This window comes from Elephantulus edwardii, unplaced genomic scaffold (assembly GCF_000299155.1).
Source record: "Elephantulus edwardii isolate Elephantulus edwardi_28Jun2011 unplaced genomic scaffold, EleEdw1.0 scaffold00066, whole genome shotgun sequence".
Classification (NCBI taxonomy): Eukaryota; Metazoa; Chordata; class Mammalia; order Macroscelidea; family Macroscelididae; genus Elephantulus; species Elephantulus edwardii.
Genome location: NW_006399816.1, coordinates 6,616,471 through 6,637,443, shown reverse-complemented (window position 1 = coordinate 6,637,443; position 20,973 = coordinate 6,616,471). Strand labels below are relative to the sequence as shown.

At 43.6% G+C, this 20,973-nt stretch overlaps 1 protein-coding gene across 1 annotated transcript in view; it reads left to right on the top strand.

Moving 5' to 3' along the window:
* The first annotated feature begins 274 nt into the window (after positions 1–274).
* The window catches only part of PPCDC (phosphopantothenoylcysteine decarboxylase), a 38,703-nt gene continuing 18,004 nt past the window's right edge, over positions 275–20,973 (top strand). The window contains exon 1 of the mRNA XM_006888381.1: positions 275–481. Coding sequence (XP_006888443.1) covers positions 296–481 — 186 coding nt within the window. The 5' untranslated portion in view covers positions 275–295. The remainder of the gene's footprint in view (positions 482–20,973) is intronic.

Here is a 20,973-nt window from a genome sequence, read left to right as displayed (position 1 = left end):
TGACAGCAACCCCGTGTGTATCCAAGCAGAACTGTGCTCCATAAGGTTTTCAGTGACTAATTTGTCAGAAGTAGACTGCAAGGACGTTGGTCTGAGGTGCCTCTGGGTGAACTCTAACCTCCAACCTTTGATTAGCAACCTAGGACATTCATCAACATCCAGAGATTCCTCAGACATAATGATATTTGGTCTGGGGTATAACATGGTGCCAGACACATTTTTGTTTGTTTGTTTGTAAATACATGAGTGAAGAGGGTATTGCTCTGCTTTTAGGTCCTAACCCTGACAGAACCTGATGGAGGCCAGGAATAGTGAGCTCCCAAGCCTCAAAGCCCCTGAACTCCAGGTGGAACCCAGCACCTCCTGTCAAGCTGCTGCATCGCTGGTGGAGAGAAAATTCCATGTTCTTGTGGGCGTCACTGGAAGTGTTGCTGCCCTAAAGTTGCCTCTTCTGGTGTCAGGCCTTTTGGACATTCCTGGGGTGAGTACCCTCAGAAGGTAAGACTGGGGACCACCAGAATTAGTCCCTTGGACCAGCCCACTTCTGTTCATTGGATGTATTTTTCTTATTTAATCACGACGTTTGTGGAGGTCCTATTTGTGTGTTGGTACTGCACGGTTCAAAATCAGGAAAGGTATACGCCAAGGATGCATCCTATCTTTATACCTTTTCAGTCCATGTAGGGAACAGATCATCTGAGAGGTTGGGCTCTTATGAGGAGGAATGTAGCATCAGGATTGGAGGAAGACTTATCAAAAGTCTACATTATGCAGATGATACAACCCTGCTTGCTAAAACGGAGGAGGACCTGAAGCCCTTGCTGCAGAAGGTCAAGGACTGCAGCCTTCAATATGGATTGAAGTTCAACATCAAGAAAACAGAGATTCTCACCACTTGGCCAATTGGCAGCATCATGATAGACGGTGAAGAGATTGAGATTGTTAACAGCTTCAGCTTGCTTGGCTCCACAATCAACACTCTTGGTACCAGCAGCCAGGAAATCAAAACACAAATTGCTTTGTGAAAATCTGCCGTCTGGAACCTCTCCAGAGTACTGAAGAGAATGATACCAGTCTAGAAATTAAGGTGTGCCTGATTTAGGCCATGGTCTTGCAGTTACTTGCCATTCATCAGAGAGCTGGACAATGACTAAGGATGATAGAAGAATCAATGCATTTGAGTTATAGTGCTGGAGAAGAGTATTGAATATATCATGGACTGCTACGAGAACAAACAAGTTTGTCCTAGAGAGGGTGAAACCAGGCTGTTCCTTGTAGGCAAGAATTCTGATGCTTCTTCTGACAGACTTTGGACATGTTGCAAGGAGAGACCAGTCCTTGAAGAGAGACATCATACTTTGAAGGATAGAGGGACAGTGCAAGAGAAGACGACCCTGGATGAGACAGATTAACTCTGGATGAGACAGATTAACTCAGTGACTAGAGTAATAGGGGTAGGTGTGTCAGAGACAATGAGATTGGCTCAAAAAAGAGCAGTGCTTGGAGTTGTTGTCCATAGACTCACTATGAGTCACAAGTGACTCGATGGCACAGAACAAAATGTGGAGGATACAGGGAACAGACCAGTGTCATAGTATATAGCCAGCATGTGGCTTAGACAGCATGACAGTGTGAGGGAGATCAGCAAGGATGGGTTGGGGAAGGGAAAATTTTGATTTCCATACACTGACTCTGAGATTCCCTTGGATCCTGGTGTGAGGATGAATGCAGCCAGTTCTCAGCTCCACCTTGCTGCCTTGTGCTCCCCTCCCTGCTTTCACTCCAGCCTGAGCCCTGTAGCTCTGTTCTCTACCTTGTTAGACACCATTGCCAAACATCAGTCAGGTGCCTGGAAACCTCACTGGCTTCCTATTGCTTTTGACTCTGCTCTTTCAGATATCCTGGGCCATCACAGTGTGCTTGGGGAAGTGGGTGGGTAACTCCATCTCCCTTGGCCAGACCACCTCCAACTTTTATCACTGTTATATATGGGAGTTTGGGGGCAGGATCTTTTGAGGAAAAAGATTCATGGCTCTAACTAATGTGAAAACCAACAGGTAGTGGCCCTGCTCACTAGTGTGGTATCAAGGACCTTAGTCTGGTTCGTCTCTGCCGCCCTCATGCTCAACCCACAGCCTTTGCTTAGGTTGCGTCCCTGCCACACTGCACTGCTCTTTCTGAATACTGTATAAACCCATCACCCAAAACCATCCCCTGTCCTATCCCCAGCCTTTGTGATTTCGTTCCCCTTCTTTTAAATTCCTCATTTGATACGAACCACAACTTACCATAGATTGTTTATGTTATCAGGGAGCCCTGCTGGCCTAGTAGTAAAGAGTTGTGCTACCAACTCAAAGGTACATGTTTCAAATCCACAAGATGGACAATCTCCTCTCGTGCAGTTTATTGCCACTGAATACTCTATGGAGGGTCAACCATCAGTTAGTTCTGACTCTACAGTACACATAACCACTACCACTTGCTTCATTAAACACTAATTTTTGTGGGTCATTGAGTCTTGGGACCCAGACCAAAACCCACACCCACCGATGTCAAGTCCATTCCGAGTCAGAAACCTTAAAAGGCAGAGTAGAATGGTCCCACAGGGTTTTCTAGGCTGTAACTTTATGGAAACAGATTGCTAAGTCTTTTACACTTCCAACCTTTTGCCTAGAAGCAGAATGCTTTAACTACTATACCACGAGGACTTCTTTGTTTGGGTCCAGACAGTGATTTCCCCTTACTTCTATGCTGGGGTTTCTTTTGGGTAGAGCTGAGTTGATTGATGTCTAGTTGGGACCCAACAAAAGGTGGCACAGACGCTATGACTTGTCCAGCAGGGGGCGGTGCCCGCTCACAGATAGCCAAGTTGAGGCTACAGGCAAAGGCTAGGTAAGCAAAGGCTTGCTTCACTTTTTTTCACAGACTTCTATCCAAAAAGTCACACAGCCATCCAGTCCCTAGGCGAGGATGCTAACCAAACCCAAGGGGAAAGGGAGGAAAATCTCTTTGCCATACTGAGGGAGAGACTGTGCTGCTGGGACATTGCCTTTTAGGGCTTGCCTCCTCACGCGTCCAGAACTGTTGATAGGATGTGGCTAGACAGAACTGTGAGGGCAGGAGGCCTGGAGGGGGTTGCTGCTGCCAAGGCCTCTGCCCCCTGGGGAAGGAGGGAGCCCTGTAGTTCCCTTTTCCCATAGCCCCAGTGAGTTTCCGGACCAGGGGTGGGTGGGGGCAGGGAGTCCTATCCCAGGAAACAGATGGGCAGCCTCAGAGCGGAGGGAAATGGCAACTCCTCCGCTTCCTCCCATCCCACGCGCAGCCAGCGTCTGGGGGTGTGAGAAAAGAGTTACTTGGAGCAGGGAGGTTCCCCAGCCCACCCAAGGCCTTTAGTGTGAGGCCACTGAGGGGACAGTCCATGTCTGGAATAGGCGTGGCTCTCCCTTTTCTAACTGAAGTTAAAGTTGAAAGCCAGTTCAGAACTGGCTTTGGGCTTTGACAAGCACTGTGGCAATTGGACAATTAAAACAGACATGGGGTGGGGAAGAAGAACGAACTGGGGAGGAGGGTAGAGAAAACAGTGCAGCAATGAATGAATGAAAACCCAAAATCTCTGTAAATGTTCATTAAAACTAATGAAATTTAATAATAATAAAAAAAAAAAAGTTGAAAGCCAGTCAGCCAGAGGGTATCAAGTGGGAACGAGGACCCCACTGCCTTAGCCTCTTGGAGTTGGCCTTAATAATTTAAAAAAATTTTTTTAAATTAATTTTAATGGAAGTTTACAGAGACTTTTGATTTCCATTCATTCGTTTCTTGCACTTTTCTCCCTGCCCACTCGTTCCCCCTAATTCGCTCTTCTCTTTGAAAAGTAAAAGAAAAATTCTTTCATTGTTATACAACCCCTCCCCGCAAGTCTACTCCACTATGCAGCCTTCGTTCTGGACTCCTGTCATGACAATAATACCTAATCATATATCTCTTTTAAACAGTTCTGTCCCTCATCTGTTTCAATGCAGTATGTTGTTGTTGTTAGGTGCCGTCGAGGAGTAGTAGTAGAGGACTCATAGTGACCCTATGAACGAAAGGCCTGAGCACTGTTCATACATAGAGTTTCTGGAGGCAAGTCATTTCGGAAGTGGACGCCACTCCTGCTTCCAGGCTTGTTTTAGTCGGGAAGCTCCAGCAAACACTGTCCACCATGGGTAACTATTACCATGTTTGGCACAATGTGGCATGCATTATTTATTCCCTCTTTCTCAGTCTCCCCTAAACCCCAATGTCAGTCCCATTTTAAAACAGTGGCACTATGTAATATTTGTCCTTTTGTGACTCAGATATTTTGCTCAGCATAATGTCCTCCAGCAAAATATCCCATTTTGTATAATATTTCATGAGTTCCTTGTTTTTCAGTGCAGCGTAGTATTCCATTGTGTGAATATACCACAGCTTCTCTATCCATTCGTTTGTTGATGGGCACTTGGGCTGTTTCCAGCTCTTTGCTATTGTGAACAAAGCCACAATAAACATGGGTGTGCATATATCTGCTTGGGTGGTGGTTATGGTTTCTTTAGAGTATATTCCCAGTCATGGAATTGCTGGGTCAAATGGTATTTTTTTTTAAAATGGTATTTTTTTATTTGCAACTTTTTGAGAAAGTGCCATACAGCCTTCCATAGTGGTTGCACACTCCCACCGGCAGTGAATAAGGATTCCAGTTTCTCCACAACCTTGCCAGCATTTGATGTTTGCTGTTTTGTTAAATTTTGCTATTCTTACTGGGGTGAGAATCTCATAGTTGTTTTCTGCCTTGCTCATTTTTAAATGAGGATGATTACTGCTGCCCTTCCCCCTCCTTGGTCAGGCTCCATGAGATGTTGGCTGGGGACAGAGGACACAGATGCAATGTTTGTCATGTGCCAACAACTAGGAACAGTACTTGACACAAGGAAGCAGTTAGCAGTGTTTACTTCCTGCCCCTCTCCCCTCCTTCCCTCCTTTCCCCTTGTCATATTGTCTGGTCCTTCCTCATTGGAGGAAGACTGTGGCAGTTGCCCCTCTCCCACCACCACCCAGGCTTGATCACTTCCTGAGAAACCTGATAACATCTAAGCTGGTCATATCAAAGACCAGACCAGACAATGGATCCTGATAAGGGTCTGAGCCTCATCAAAATAGCCCAAACCTAACTTAATTAACACCCCAAATTCTGAGAAATTCCATCTTAGTCCTCCCCAGGACCTCTATAAGAAGGACTCCCCCCAAACTGCCCACGACCCCTATAAGATGGACCTCCCCCCAAACTGCCCATGTACCATTTCAACCCTCCCCGTGCACGCTGTGCCGCTGGGTCACTTGGCGTCCCTCTCAGACTGCACAATAAAGGTCTGTTTGTTTCTTAGGACCGGTTTCTTTTTTTATTTCTCTCCCTCTCCCTCGCACTCTTTTTTTTAATCTAACACTCATGGTGTGGGATGTTGGGGTTGGCAAGACATCCCTGTGTGGGAAGAGCTGGGGGATCCAGTTTCTGCCTCCAGGTAGAGAGGTTCCCTTATGCCCCTCAGCCTCATCCTTGTCACCCTGTGGGGAAGAACCTCACTTAAGAACCTGGACTACTTGGTGGGGTTCCTGAGCAGGTAGTCATGGTTTGCCTGTGTTGGCCTGGCCTGAGATTATTGAGACAACAGCAGTGCCCACTTAGCACTGCCCCCACACTCTCTGGATGGCACTCTTCTGCCCCTCGTCCTCCTTTCTGGATCTTCTACCAGAGCAGTCTTTGTCCCTTAGAGCAGTGCTTCTCAGCTCTTTGCTTCTGACTAATGGGTTCCCAAACACCCTTAATATCTAGATTTTGGCTAGCAAACTAGCAACCGGGTGTGGGCTTTGGGGAGCTGGGCAATTCTACACGCCTGGCTCCCAACTAGTCCTGACTCACCAGTGTGTCCCCAGAGAGCCATTGACCCAGAAGGCACTGTGCTGGTACCCACAGCCAGAACTGGGAGCACGTTAAGGGGTGGATTTAGCTTCAAGCCACCAGCAGTGAGGGGACAATAACCATCAGTGAGAAGGCTTAGAACCTTTTTGTGGGTGTAGAGGAGCTGGACAACAGGGAGAAAATCAAACCTTCCTTTAAGAGAGGTAACTGAACATAAAGGGCCTCGGGGCAAATAATTCCTTTCTTATCCCTGCAATGAGAGTGCTCTGGTAGCATAGTGATAAAAAACTGTGCTGCAGTCTCAAAGGTACTTGGTTCGAATCTGCTGGCAGCTCCACAGGAGAAGGGTGGGCAGTCCCTTCCTGTATGATTAACTGCCTCTGAAAACCCACTGGAAGGTCATTTCACATTTAATGATAAACAACAACAAATCCTGCAACAAAGGGAGTAGGAATCAGATAACCCATATGTAGGGCTCTTCTTGCATTCTGATATGGGAAGATTCTAGATGTGAGAAAGAGGAAAAAAAATCCCACTATGACTTGAAGGCAGTTCAAGAGAAGGTGCTGGGGCTCAGGAGAGCTTTAGCATATTTTGCTGTTCAGCAATTGTCATATAATTGGATAATGGTTACATCTGAACAGCTCAGTAAGTTTCTGTCCTCACTTCAGACAAGATACTCCTTGAGCTTAGCCAGGATAGGTGTCATCAGGGCTGAGAGCCAAGGAGAGAATTTGGACAGCCCTGGATGTCCTGACAGATTTCTTTCTCTAAGCCCAAGGGCTGCCACCTCCCTGAGTGGGAGGTTTTCTCCACCGTCACACCAACTGTCTTAGTTCTCTAGTACTGCCATAGTGGACAGACTAAAAGTGGTTGGCTTTAACAAAAGGAAATTCATTCTTTTACAGTTTAGAAGATGTCCTAATTCAGGTGCCAGCTCTGGAGGAAGTTCTGCTGTCTGTGTTGGTTGTGGGGAAAAGCCTTGTTTCCTTTGGCATCTGGAAGACCTCCGTGGGTCTTGGCCTATCCCAGTATCAAGGAGCTGGGATCCAGGTCCAAAAAGAGGCACTATACTCCTGGTCATTATTTCTTGCTAGTTCTGAGACCTCCCTGCCCCACCTCACTTTCCTCTCATTTTGTGATTTGTGAGTTCCCTAGAGGAACTCTCTTTATATCTGATTAGGCTGTTATGGAATTATCCTCCTACAACTATTTGGTTTCTTGGACCATGGAGAATCACTGTACTGTGTCCACATTATATCATTATGTCCATGTATTTTGAGGGGACACAAGTCAATCAATGACTTCTATATTTATTGTTATTGTTAGGTGCCATTGAATATTGTTAAGGTTGCCAAGGAAGGGCAGAATCCAGTTCAGGCCAAGAAAGAAAGTTTATTGAGGAGAAACTGCTGGGCTGGCTCTCAAGCAGACAGCCCCCACTAAAAGTTAGAGAGGGGTTTTATATTCTCCTACAAGGAACTTGTGGAAGGGGATGCTCACAGATGTTTTCTACAAGATAGGGAAGTGGGCTGGGGTCTCAGATAACTATTTCTGGTAAAGGGGGTAGGGTAGTTTCAGATCTTTGACAGAGAGAAAAAGCACATCTACTGTTTCCTGTGATTGGATTCTTTCAGTAGTCATTCTGGGAGAGGAAGGAAAGGGATCTGTTGTCCTAATAAATATGACTCACAGTGACCTGTGAACTACAGACCTGAACCTTGTCCTGTCCTGTGCCATCTTCATCATCTCTGACACATTCAGGCTCACTGTTGCAGTCACTGTGTCAATCACATTGAGTGTCACTGACTTTCTGCCTTTCCAAGCACTATGTCTTTTTCCAAGAAATAGCTTCTCCTTGCAACATTGCCCAAAATATGTGAGATGAAGTTTTTGCCATCTTTGCCTCCAAGGGACTCTCTGACTGCACTTTTTCCAAAACATATCTGTTTGTTCTTTAGGCAGTTCATGGGAGATTCAGGTTCTTCTTTAATACCACAGCTCAAAGACATCAATTTTTCTTCTGTTCAGCTTTCAGATACATAGTAAATGATTGAAAGCCCATGGTCTGAATCAAGTGCACTTTAGTCTTCAAACTGACATTAATACTCCTCAGTAATTTGGAGAGGTCCCTGAAAACAGATTTACCCAGTTCAGTATGCTTATTGATCTCCTGACTGCTGTTACCAATGGTATTAATTATGGATCAAAGTAAAATGAAATAATTGACAATTTCAGTCTTTTTTCTGTCATGATGTTGTCAGCTAGTCCAGTGGTGAGGATTATTGTCTTCCTGATGCTGACCTATAATCCATATTGAAGGTTGTAGTCTTTGATCTTCTGCAGGAAGTGTTTGAAGCCCTCTTTACTTTCAGCAACCAGGGTTATGTCATCTGCATGGAGCAGGTTCTTGATGAGTCTTCTTCCAGTCCTGAAGCCATGCTTTTTATCTTCATAGAGTCCTGCTTCTTGAAGAATTTGCTTAGCATACAGATTTAATAGCTATGGAGAAAGGATATGACTCTGATGTATATCTTTCCTTTTTAATTTTAAGCCTTATTGTGAAGTAAAAAGGCAGAGAACTAGATGAAGTAACACAAAGGAATTTATTATCAGCTCTTGGGCAGATTCTGCAAACCCAAGCTGGAGGGAAGCAGTAGGAATGGGAAATCTCACTTGGTAAAGTTACAAGAAAGGTTCTATGTGTGTGGGAGGGATGTAAGTTGATGTTTTTGGTGGTCAGCTCCCTGTAGAGGACATTAATCAGATGCCCTCTGCCCTTTCCATGTGTGGAGCTGCCCAGGATGCTTTAAGTGAGTTGTGTCATGGCTAGCGTTAAGCAGAAAGTGGCTGATGGTCGTGCTCTCTTCTGATTGGCTGCAGCAGTGGAATGTTTCCCAAGTGGTGCATCTGCGTAGAATGCTGCCTAGCTTTCAGGTGACCTTTCATTTATATTATTCCCTTGCTCTATTTGGAAGACAGCTTCTTGGTTTGTTCTACACCTTGGCATAAGTTTTGCATGAGCACAATTAAGTGTTCTGGGATTCCCATTCTTCTCATTGTTAGCCATAGTTTGTTGTGGTCCACACAGTTAAATGCTATTATTTCCATGTACCTACTAAGGGTTATAATCACAAAGGTTACTACCAGTGAAGAAACATGTCAGGCATGGTTTGGGAAAGGTCTGAGCATAAGGCTCCCGTTGTTCCCAGGGACATGCTATGCTGTTCCCTCTCCCGTGTGCATCAATCAGGGATGCTTCAAAGAGGAAGCTTCAAGGTCTAGAGTTTCCTAGTCATTGAACTGAGGTTTTCATGCATAGTTACAATCAGTCCAATCGTGAATATGCATGAATGCATCATGGCCCACTCCCCGAGAAGTTAATGCACCGGGTGTAGAGTTTGTGGAACCCCTATTTGCCTAACTATTTAAGAAAGTCAGAGAGCATTTTAATTGCTTGGCTATTTTCAGAAACCAGATTTAGAAAGTGAAACTTATTATATCTCGAAGGAAGCTCTGGTAGCCTTGTGGCAAGAAGCTGTGCTGCAATCCCAAAGGCGTGCAGTTTGAATCCACTGGTTGCTCTGCTGGAAAGGGTGGGGCAATCTCCTCCTGGGCCAGATGGATCAGATTCGATGGCACACAGCAAGAAAAGAAAAAAAAATCTCTATCTCAATGACCATCTAACACCACTCTGGAAGGCAGTTTGGCACTTCCTCAAAAAGCTGAACATAAAAATTCCTTATGACCCAGATATTTCACTACTTGGAATATACCCCAATAAAATGATAATTGAGGCTCAAATGGAGACTTGTACACCAATGTTCATAGCAGTGTTATTCACCATCACAAGAACGTGGAAAAAGCCCAAATATCCAACCACGATCAAATGGATTGAGAAAATATAGTACATTCACATGATGGAATACTATGCAGCACACAGGAGCAATGATTTTGAAAAATACTACATACTGTGGGACAGGTTGGAGAGCATTATGCTGAATGAACTAACTCAATCCCACAAGGACAAATATTGTATAAAACTAATATTGTAGAATAAATATAAAGATTCTAGGGGGCGGGGAGGGTGGAAGAAGAGGGATGAGGATATGCAGGGGGAGGGGTGACTAATCATGGAGTTATGCAATTTGCTGTGGGGGGGCATGAGGGATATTGGGAGAATCTATTCTAGTGCACATTGTATTAGAATTTTGTAAATAAACTAGTATAAAATAAAATTTTTAAAAACCTTGTGGAAAAAGAAGAACATAAACACCCCAAAAGAAAACCAACCAGACAGTGTAATTTATTGTCTCACAGTTTTGGAGGCTAGAAATCAAAACCAGGGCCTCAGCTCTAGGGGAGAGTCTTTCCTCATTATTAGCACTGGGATTTCTTGGTTTTGATTGTCTTTGCAGGGTTCCTTGAATGACCTCGTCCCTGTGTCTGTTTTCCATTGTTGTCAGACCCCCTTCAGAAGGGATTAGGTTTAGGACTCATTCTGTTTTGATCCCATTAACAAAGCAAAAGTTATCCCTTATTCCCAAAGAGAATCCTATTTATAGGTATATAGATTAGGGCTTCAACTTTTAGGGAGATACAGTTCGACCCATAACAATACAAAGTAAACTCTTATTTTTCTGAAGGATCTCTTGGTGTATTCTAGAGAAATTAAAATATGCATAACCCTCAACTCATCTACAGCATTGAAATCTGTAAGTTTACCATAAAGATGTCCATCCTTGGTATAGAATTTACAACTTAAAAACAACAGAAACACTACAACCAGGAGAAGATAAAATAGATGAATGGGACCTTCTAAGAATCAAATCCCTATGCACATTCAAAAACTTCTCCAACAGGGTAAAAAGGGAAGCCACAGACTGGGAAAAAAGTGTTTGGTAATGACATATCAGATAAGGGATTTATATCTAGAATTTATAAAATACTTGAGCACCACAACAAGATAAAGGTAAATAATCCAATAGAAAAATGGGCACAGGATATGAATAGACACTTCACCAAAGAAGACATTCAGATGGCCAACGAGCACATGAAGAAGTGTTCAAAATCCCTAGCTCTAAGAGAGATGCAAATCAAAACAACTATGAGATATCATCTCACCCCAATCAGAATAGCAAAATTTAACAGTACAGCAAGCAACAAATGCTGGGAAGGTTGTGGAGAAACTGGAACCCTTATTCACTGTTGGTGGGAATGTTAAATGGTGCAACCACTGTGGAAGGCGGTATGGCGCTTTCTCAAAAAGTTGCAAATAGACATACCATTTGACCCAGCAATTCCACTACTGGGAATATATCCCAAAGAGACCATAACTGACATCCAAGCAGATATATGCACACCCATGTTTATCGCAGCTCTGTTCACAATAGCAAGGAGTTGGAAACAACCCAGGTGCCCATCAGCAAACGAATGGGTAGAGAAGCTGTGGTATATTCACACAATGGAATACTATGCTGCGTTGAAAAACAAGGAACTCATTCAATATTATGCAAAATGGGTGAGCCTGGAGGACATTATGCTGAGTGAAATATCTCAGTCGCAAAAGGACAAATATTGCATGGTGCCACTGCTGTAAAATGGGACTGATATCAGGGTGGGGATAAGACTGAGAAAAACTGGATAAATTGTGTATACTGCACTGAAACAGATGAGGGACTGAATAATTTAAAAGCGATGTATGATAGGGTATTATGGTTATCACAAGAGTCTACAATTAAGGTTGCATAGTGGAATGTATTTGGGGCGGTGGGAGGGGTGCAGGGGGATTGTGTACCAGGGAGGGAGTCTTTCTTTTACTTTTGAAAGAGAGGAGCGAACTGGGGGGCGGGGGGAGAGGGCTGGGCGGGTAGAGAAGTGCAGCAATGAATGAATAGAAATCCAAATTCTCTGTAAATGTTCATTAAAATTATTAAATAAAATAAAAATTAAAAAAAAAACCACAAAAACAAACAACCGAAACATTCAGCTGTAGAAATCCGATTATCCGATTAAATACAACTAGGGATACTAGATCTGCACCCTCCCCTATCTTGGGCCATCTTCATAATATTTGATGTGCTTGATCTCGTTGTTACAGTCACTGTGTCAGTCTATCTTGTTGGAGGGTTGTATTCATAATTCATTCTGCTAAGATTGGAAGCAGACCAGTTACAAAAGTGCCAAGTTGACATAGTCCCGAATGTTTCATTTGCCGTACAACTCCATGACTTCTGACATCATCAGTTCTTCATTTAGTTCCCTAGCTCCTCTATGACCCTTGGGTTCGGTGGTTCTTTGGAAGGTCTACCGGAGACTCAGATCCATTAGGGGAATGACTCACATGGCTGTAGGTATGCAAGCCAGTTTTGCAGAGACTAGTGAACATTGTAGACCATCTGTTGCAGTTATAGCTGGAAAAGCAGGCATCCCCAAAAGAGAACTAGCATTGATGTCCCATGAGCTGATGTAAGCCTTTAGTAGGGTGGAGTTTGTATCTCACCTTAGCCAGCTCTCTTGAATATGATTAATACTTTAGCACTTAGAAAAGTTAATCATCCCATAGGTGTGCGGTTCGAATCCACCAGATGCTCTGCTGGAGAAGGAGGGACAATCTCCTCCTATACCAGTCAAATCCAGTTTGACAGTACACACACAAAAATAATAAAATTTTTTAAAAAAATTTTTAAAAAGTTAATTACTAGCTGGGAAAGACATTTTATATAATAAACTTTTGACACCACGGAGGGTCTTCCTCTTTTCCTCTAATCCTCACTTTTCCCAGCATAATGGCTTTTCCGCCAGGACTAGCTTCTCGACATTAGGCTCAAAGTATGTGAGACAAATTTTCACTATCCTTTCCTCTAAGGACCCTGGTTGCACTTCACGGAGACAGATTTATTAGATCTTTCGGCAGTCACGGGATATTCAGTACTCTTCTCCAGGACCACAGTTTAAAGGCATTGATTCTTCTTCTGTTATCCTTATTCATGCTCAACTTTCAGATGCATAGGAAATAATTGAAAAGACCATGGCTTGGATACATGTCTTTAAGATACAAGTGAAAAGAAAAATTCAAGTGTAGGATCATTTACTGTATGGGGTGCTGGAGAACTATGGCCCACAGGCCACATCCAGTCTGTTACCTGTTTTTGTGTGGTCTGCAAATGAACCACATTTTCATAATTTATAAATACGTCTTTCTTAGAACAGCAATCTACCATCACTGAAGCAGAAACCTGAGAGAAATGAGCAAAGTAAGAGGACCAGGAGGAAGGGCCTTGAGCAGTTGTTGCTGGATCCTGTCAGGTTGCTTCTGATTCATTGTGATCCATGTGACAGAGAACTGTCTCTTACGGGGTTTTGACTGTTACCTATATAGAAGCTGACCACCAGACCTTCTTCCTCAGTGTTGCTGGGTAGATTGAAATGGTCAACCTTTCAGTTAACAGCCAAGAGCTTAACCATCGCACCACCATGGCTCCTTTCCTGATAGGCTGTGCTTGCCCACACTGTCTCCTGTTTTCTCTCTCTCCTTTTCACAGCTGACCCTCCAGTGGGCTCTCAGGAGGGTCTGAATTACATGGGAGAAGATTGCCCATCTTTCTCCCGTGGAGTCATTGGTGGATTTGAACCGCCAGAGAGGTGCAGCCTTGTGGTTAGCAGCAACCCTCTGGTCTCTACGACCTGAGCTCTCTTCCCGATAGGCCCCAGAAGCACATGGAAGCTGGAAGCTGTAGGCATCATGTAGTCAAGATTGTTGTTAGTTGTCATTGCATCTCTTCCAAATCCTGGTGGCCCTACGTGTACAGAGGAGAGGTGTACTTCACAGGACTTTAAAGATTATGGCATACCACCAGGCATCCCTTCTGAGGCATCCCTGGGTGAATGTAAGCTGCTAACCTTTGTTTAGTAGTCCAGCACTTTAACCATATACACCATCCAGGGGCTCCGATTTTTTGTTTCATCATAAAACAGCTACTTACTCATACTGCCTGTGTTTGTATTTGTGCTACTGCAGAGTCAGAGTAGTTGCCACAGAACCTGAAATACTTACTGTCTGGTCTTTTACTGGAAAAGCTTACCAGCTGCTTTTGGATAATATTTATCTGTTTACATATCTGAGTTAGAGTTAGTGCCTTCAATTTCCCCCCAGAGGAGTTGCCTTTTATGGAGGATAGGAAGGGAAGCTTTTGTTTTCAATTTTGTGTCATTATGTTCAATTTTAGTTTTCCAGCCTTCCCTTCAATCTTCTCTCCCATTGATGCAAGGGACCTTTTTAATTTTTGTGGGTTTTTTTTTCTTTTATTATGATTTGAGTGAAGGTTTATAGAACAAATTGGTTTTCCATTTCATTGCTTAGAAACATTGTGCTTTGACATTAACTACAAAATGCACTGTGTGACCACAGGGAGCTCTGGTGGCCTACGTGTTAAGGAGTTTCCCTGCCAACCAGAGGCAGGAGGTTTGAATCCACCAGCCACTCTTCAGAAGAAAGATCAGTGATCTCCTTACGTGTGATTTGCAGCCTCTGTAAACCCACCGGAGGTTCAGCTGTGGGTCAGTTGTGATTTAATGGCAGTGAGTTGAGTTGAGCTTGATGGGTATGACGTGTTGGTGATTGAGTGGTGGGCTTCTCACCTTTCATGTGGGAGACCCAAGTTCAGTTTCCAGCCAGTGCACCTTGTGCATAGTCACCACCATCTGTCCGTGGAGCCTGGGGAATGGCTGTGATGTAAACTGGAGCTTTTAAACTAAGATGAAGTAAGAAAGGCCTGGCAATCTTCTTCCAGACATCAGCTAGTGAGAACTCCATGGATCACAATGACCCAATCCTGTTGTTTTGTGTGGGATCGCCATGAGCTGGGGCTGTCTCAAGGGTAGCTAGCAACAGCAGCACCGTCTGTGTAAACTTGTTTTTATATTTTCTAACAGTTAGTGAGGCTTTTGCTAGGGAGAGTGCTGCTGCTGTTGTGTCTTGTCAGGGAGGGAACCAATTCTTATCTGGCCTTCCAGGGAGTTTTCACACAGGAGCAGAATGCCTTTATTTCTCTCTCAAGCAACTGGTGGATTCAAACCACATGCCTTTGGGTTGGCAGCATAACTCCTTACCACTAAGCCACCAGAATTCTCTGGTAGGGAGGAAAAGGTCTGCTTTTTTGCTTTCTTTGTAATATGTTTTGTATTTTTTTTTCTTACGTACATTTTGAGTGCTTGTTGAGATAAGAACCTGATTTGAGGTTCTTATTTCTTCCAGGTAGGGGGCCACTCTGCTCTGCAGTATGGTTGTGGAAAGTCATCTGTTCAGGATTGACCTAGACCTGAAGGCTCTCAGAATGCTGTCTGTGTGTCTGGGGGGCCTGGCTGCCCCTCCTCCACTGCCCTGCAGGTCGCCTACCTTGCTCCCCTAGGAATCAGCACCATAGGCTGCTGGTCACAAGCAGGCAGCCCCTAACTGTGGGCGGAAGCATCCTTTCCCCAGAGCCCTTCACTGTTCCACCACAAACCCAGCCCTGTAAAGAGTCTCTAGAGAATGCCTCTCTGGCTCCTCTCTTGAGATTTTTCTCAAGCTGAGGAAAGAAACTGAAGGATTGGCAGCATAGTCATGCGTGAATGACAGGAGGAGTTGACAGAAACCAGCCCCAGGAGGCCTGTCTGGAATTGACGAGGGAATGGGTGCTACCCCAGGGCCTGGTAAAGAGAGCACAGAGGAATCTTGAGAGGGCCTGGGAAGCAGATGGAGCTCAGAGGAGGGAGCTGTCTGTCCTACAGCTGCTGAGTACTTCCCTTGTTTCTCTATGAGTCTGTCCCAACGTGGCAAGGCCAGATGAAGCCTGACAGTTGCAGGAAGGTTTCACCCCCAGTTCTATTTGCTGTTCTTTCCCTTCACTCTCCAGAAGCCTAGATCAAGGCTCCTGGTATCTCCAGAAGAACGGAGACCAGGTTTACAGGGAGATTTGAGGAGTTTCTGTAAACACAGGACAAAATACAGGCAGCTCTTATGCTGGGGCCTGAAGACATCTCAGTCCCATCACACAAGGAGGTTCAGGTTAAAAATACCTGGTATAAAAACCGTTCACAGGAGCCTAGGCAGAAGACAAATACAGAGCTATCTTTCAAGAATCTGATAGTATGGAAGATGCTATTTTAATCCTGAGCCTGCTTCATCTAGACCCCAAACTCCCAAGTAATTAAAACCCATGTTTTCTAGTTGATTCTGGCTCATGGGTTCTCCAAGCCTTCATAGTTTTGCAGAAGCAGACTACTGTATCTTTTTCTTAGAGAATGGCTGGTGAGTTTAAACATCTGATCTTTTGGTTAACAGTCTAGCACTTCAACTGCTGTGTTACCAGGGATCCTTTCCCAGGACCCAGGAGAATGTAAGAAGAACTCTAAGAGGGTTCCTACCCTTAAAGATTTTTGCTGTCCAGCCAGGTTCCTAGGCATTTGCTTGACAAAGGTCAGGGCTAAGGAGCAAAAGGCCTGAATTGCTTTTTTTCACAACATTTTTTTTTGGAATGTATCAGGACCCAGGCCTCCCAGGACCTTTTTAGCTGATGAATGAAAATGAAAGAACAAAGCCCAGAAAGGCTGATGAATCAGATCAAGTGACATCCTCTAAAACCAGAAAAACTGGCCCAAGCTGCTGGACAACATTGAGATTAGGGTCACCTGCAAGGAGAAGCAGCAGCTTCCGTGTGGTCTGGGTGAGCCGTCAGCAAGGACTGCTGCTAACACACTCTTCACATCACTCTAGGTAAAGACAGGAGATTCTTTAGCAATGTGTTTCTGTGACCTAGGGAGGGTTACTGTTGTTAGGTGCTGTCAAGTCAACTACGAAGATAGAGCTGTGGCTAGTCTGTGCCAAAACATTTAGAAGACAGCTTCTTGGCCAACTGACTGGACGCGATCCATGTGTGTTCTCATTCTAAAAAAAGGTGGTCCAATAGTAATTATTGAATGTCGTGAGTAAACCATAATGTTCAGGTAAAGTCTTTCTGAAGATTATGCTAAAACAGTACATCAACAAGGAACTGCCAGAATTTCAAGCTGCATTCGGAAGAGGCTGTAACACAAAGGATATCATTCTGATGTCAGATGGGCCTTGGCTAAAAACAGAGAATATTAGAAAGAGAATGACTTGTATTTTATGACTATGCAAAAGCACTTGGCTGTGTGGATCTTAACAAATTGTGGGTAATAGCAGAAGAATTGGAATCCCAGAACACTTAATTTTGCAAGGTGAGGGTAGGATCAAGTAGGTGTTGGGGAAGAGAGGAGAGGGGAGATCTCAGGCACATGATTGGCAAGGATGGGAGGCCTAAGGGGGCTTCCGATTGGAGTTCTCCAGGGCTCAGAAGGGTGGGAGGCAGTGAGAAGGCTCTGGGACCTTGGATGAGGGGAAGTAAAGGGTAAAGCTGAGAGTCAGGGAGAGTCCTTGAATAGGGGGCATGACCAGACAGGTTTTGAGGGTGGGCACAAGGCACTGTCTTCCCTTTGAAACCTAGCAGGACCTTAGGATTGGAGAAGGCTGTGGAGATTAGAGTTTGAGAAACAGCTTTCCAAACTTCAGAATAGAGGATGACCTGAGATTTTCTTAAATGGAAAAATGATTCCAGGTAGCTGGGAAGCTCTTAGAAAGGGGGGGGGAAGGCTTTAAAGGAAAAGAAGACATTGTGGGACCACATTGTCAGGAGTAACTGAGAAGCCTATTGTTGAAAGAGAATGGGAAGGAGGACATATGAACAAAGATTAAGAGGATGGAGGTCAGATACCCCCCCTAAGAAAATGCTGTGTATATTTGGGAAAAGAATAGTCAAACTGTCTAGTGTTGGGGGTGTGTGTGCGTGTGTGTGAAGAGGGATAGAGAGATGGGAAGGCATTCTTTAGATTTAATATTTCTGTCTTCTCTTTTGATATTGAAATAGGGATAAAGGTGGGAGGAGGGATTGAGAAAGGTGCTGAGGGTACTTGAGTTGTGGCTGGTGGCCTTCTAGGAGGTGTGGGAAACAGCAGAGGGGCTTGGGAGCTGGAAATGGCCAAATACCATCCCGTTATCAAAAGCACTTCCACAATTTACTGATTGGACTTGGGAGCTCTTAAAAAATGGTTGTCAGGGAGCTCTGGTGGCCTAGTGGCAAGCAGCTGCACTGCAGTCCCAGAGGTGAGTGGTTCGAATCTACCAGATGCTCTGCTGGAGAAGGAGGGGCAATCTCCTCCTGTACCAGTCAGATCCGACTTGACGGCACACACACACAAAATTTAAAAAAATTAAAAAAAATGGTTGTCACAAAAGAAAAAAGATTGTCACTGGAATTAGACTGGGGACATTTCAAGCTTATCATAATTTTTGTGTATTAAGCAAAAGCATATGAAAATTTAGGTAAAGGCTTTGATGGAATCTAAAGACTATCTTTGGGGACTAGCAGATGATGTTGTTGGCAGGCTTATAACCTGTGGATGACCTATTCAGAAATGGTTCATTCTTCCCTCATTTCCAGCCTTGTGAAAGCTCCTGCTCTTGACCTTGGCTTAGTGTCTCAGGGACCTGTTGATGGTGGTGCCCACTGAGAGTGGGCCAGGAGGAACAACCATGTTGGAGTCTCAGGAACTCTATTTAGACTGAGCTCAGTGCTAGTGGAATTTACCAGCCAGCTTTTGGAACCTGGAAAGTGATTGTTACCAGATAGTCTGGAGGGTTGTGGCTAAAAAGCTACATGGGAGAGCTCTGGGTGGCCTAGTGGCAAGAAGTTGCGCTGCAATCCTGAAGGTGCACGGTTCAAATACACTAGATGCTCTGCTGGAGAAGGAGGGGCAGTCTCTTCCTGTTCCAGTCAGATCCTACTTGATGGTACACAACAAGGGACGAAAAAAAATTTTTAAAAAGCTACGAGTGGATTTTTAAAAAGTTTTTGCTAATTACAGATTCCATGTACATCAATAAGAGGGCATGCCCACTAAAAATGCTTAGAGTGGACTTGGGTTCCACAGAAAGACAGATTACCACCATGGACTTGGTTGGTGTGTTCAATGGGAGTTGCACTGCTGACCAAAGGCTGAGCTCTGGCCGTATGAATCTACCAGCTGCTTTGAGGGACCGAGATGGCAATCCCCTCTCATGGAATTTATAGCCTCAGAAGCTCAAGGGAAAGTCAGCTATGAGCTGGTTCTGATATGACAGCAATAAGGGGGTTTTTTGGTTGTTTTTAAAATTTCTTAGGTAATTTTAGTTGTATTCTAAGGAGTTAGGGAGCTTTGGTGGCTGAATGGTAAGGAGTTGCACTGCCAACCCAAAGGCACACAGTTTGAGTCCAGTAGTTTCTCTGTGGAAGAAAAATGAGCAATCTCTTCCATGTAATTACATACAGTACCAAAAGAATACACGCAATGGCAAAAAGGAATTGGTAAACACGGAACCATTTCAGGAAGTAACATATGATCAAGAACCAATGGTAATGAAGAAGTTCAAACTATACTAAAGACATTGGGAAGGGGGGAAGGCCCTTTGCAATTGTTGCTGGGGTGAGATGATATCTCATAGTTGTTTTGATTTGTATCTCTCTGATAGCTAGGGATTTTGGACATTTCTTAATGTGTTTATTTGCCATCTCAATGTCTTCTTTGGTGAAGTGTCTATTCATATCCTATGTCCATTTTGCAGTTGGGCTGTTTAATTTTCCTTATTGAGGTGCTGGAGAATTCTGTAACTTTTAGGTATAAAACCCTTAACAGATATGTCATTGCCAAATATTTTTTCTCAGTCTATGGGTTTTCATCTTACACTGCTGGAGAAGGTTTTTTTGATGTGCATAGGTATTTGATTCTTAGGATATTCTGTTAATCTATTTTATTTATTGTGCTTGGAAGTCTGTTCATGCTGTGGATTAGGGCTTCTAAATTGTTTCTAGCTTTTCTCTATAAATTTTATAGTCTTTGGGTTTACTCCTAGGTCCCTGATGCACCCTGAGTTTGTTTTTGTTTATGGTGTGAGGTATGGGTCTTGTTTAAATTTTCTACAAATGGTTTTCCATTTTTTTTGCCAGCACCATTTGTTAAAGAGGCAAACAAAAAATGCTGTCAAGGTTATGGAGAGATTGGAACTCTTATTCACTGCTGGTGGAAATGTAAAATAATACAACTACTATGGAAGTTGGTTTGATACTTTCTCAAAAGTTGGAAATAGAAATACCATTTGATCCAGCAATTCCACTATTGGGAATATACCCTAAAGGAACTAAGTCACAGTTCAAATAGATGTATGTGTTATTGCTGTGTTATTCACAATAGCAAAGAGGTGGAAGCAACCCAGATGCCCATCAACAAACAAATGGCTAGAAAATTTGGTTCATTCACACAATGGAATATTACAGAGCACTGAAAGACAATGAATTTGTAAAACATTACACAATATGGGTGAGCCTGGAAGACATTTTGCTGAGTGAAGTATCTCAGTTACAAAAGGACAAATATGGCATAATACTGCTGTTATAAGACTGACGTTGGGAGTTGCAGGGAGAAGAGGATAAGAGTGGATAGATAATGAACACTGCATTGGAACAGATGAGAGGAAGAACTGTCTGAAAGGAATATATGATTCATATGACAACAGTCTGGAATAAGAGGTCCATTGCAAAGTGGACTGGGGGAGGGAAAAAAGGAGGAAAGAAAATCTACAACAATGGGAAGGGGAAAGCCCTAGGATTTTACTGAATATTGATTGATGTATTTCCACAAATAGATGCAGCCCTGGACAAGCTCACTAACTTAGGCCAAGAAATTTGGAGGATGGCTACCTGGCCAACTGACTGGAAGAAATCCGTATTTGTTCCTATTTTTTTTTTTAAAAGGAGATCTAATAGGATGTATACTTAATGTAACATGCAAGTAAAATCTTGCTAAAGATTTTTTCTTTTTTTTTTTTAATTGTGATTTTAACGAAAATTTACAGAAAAGTTGAATTTTCTTTATATTTCTTGTTTTATTATTAGTTTTAATGATAGTTTACAGAGGCTTTGGATTTCCATTCAAAAAGTTGAATT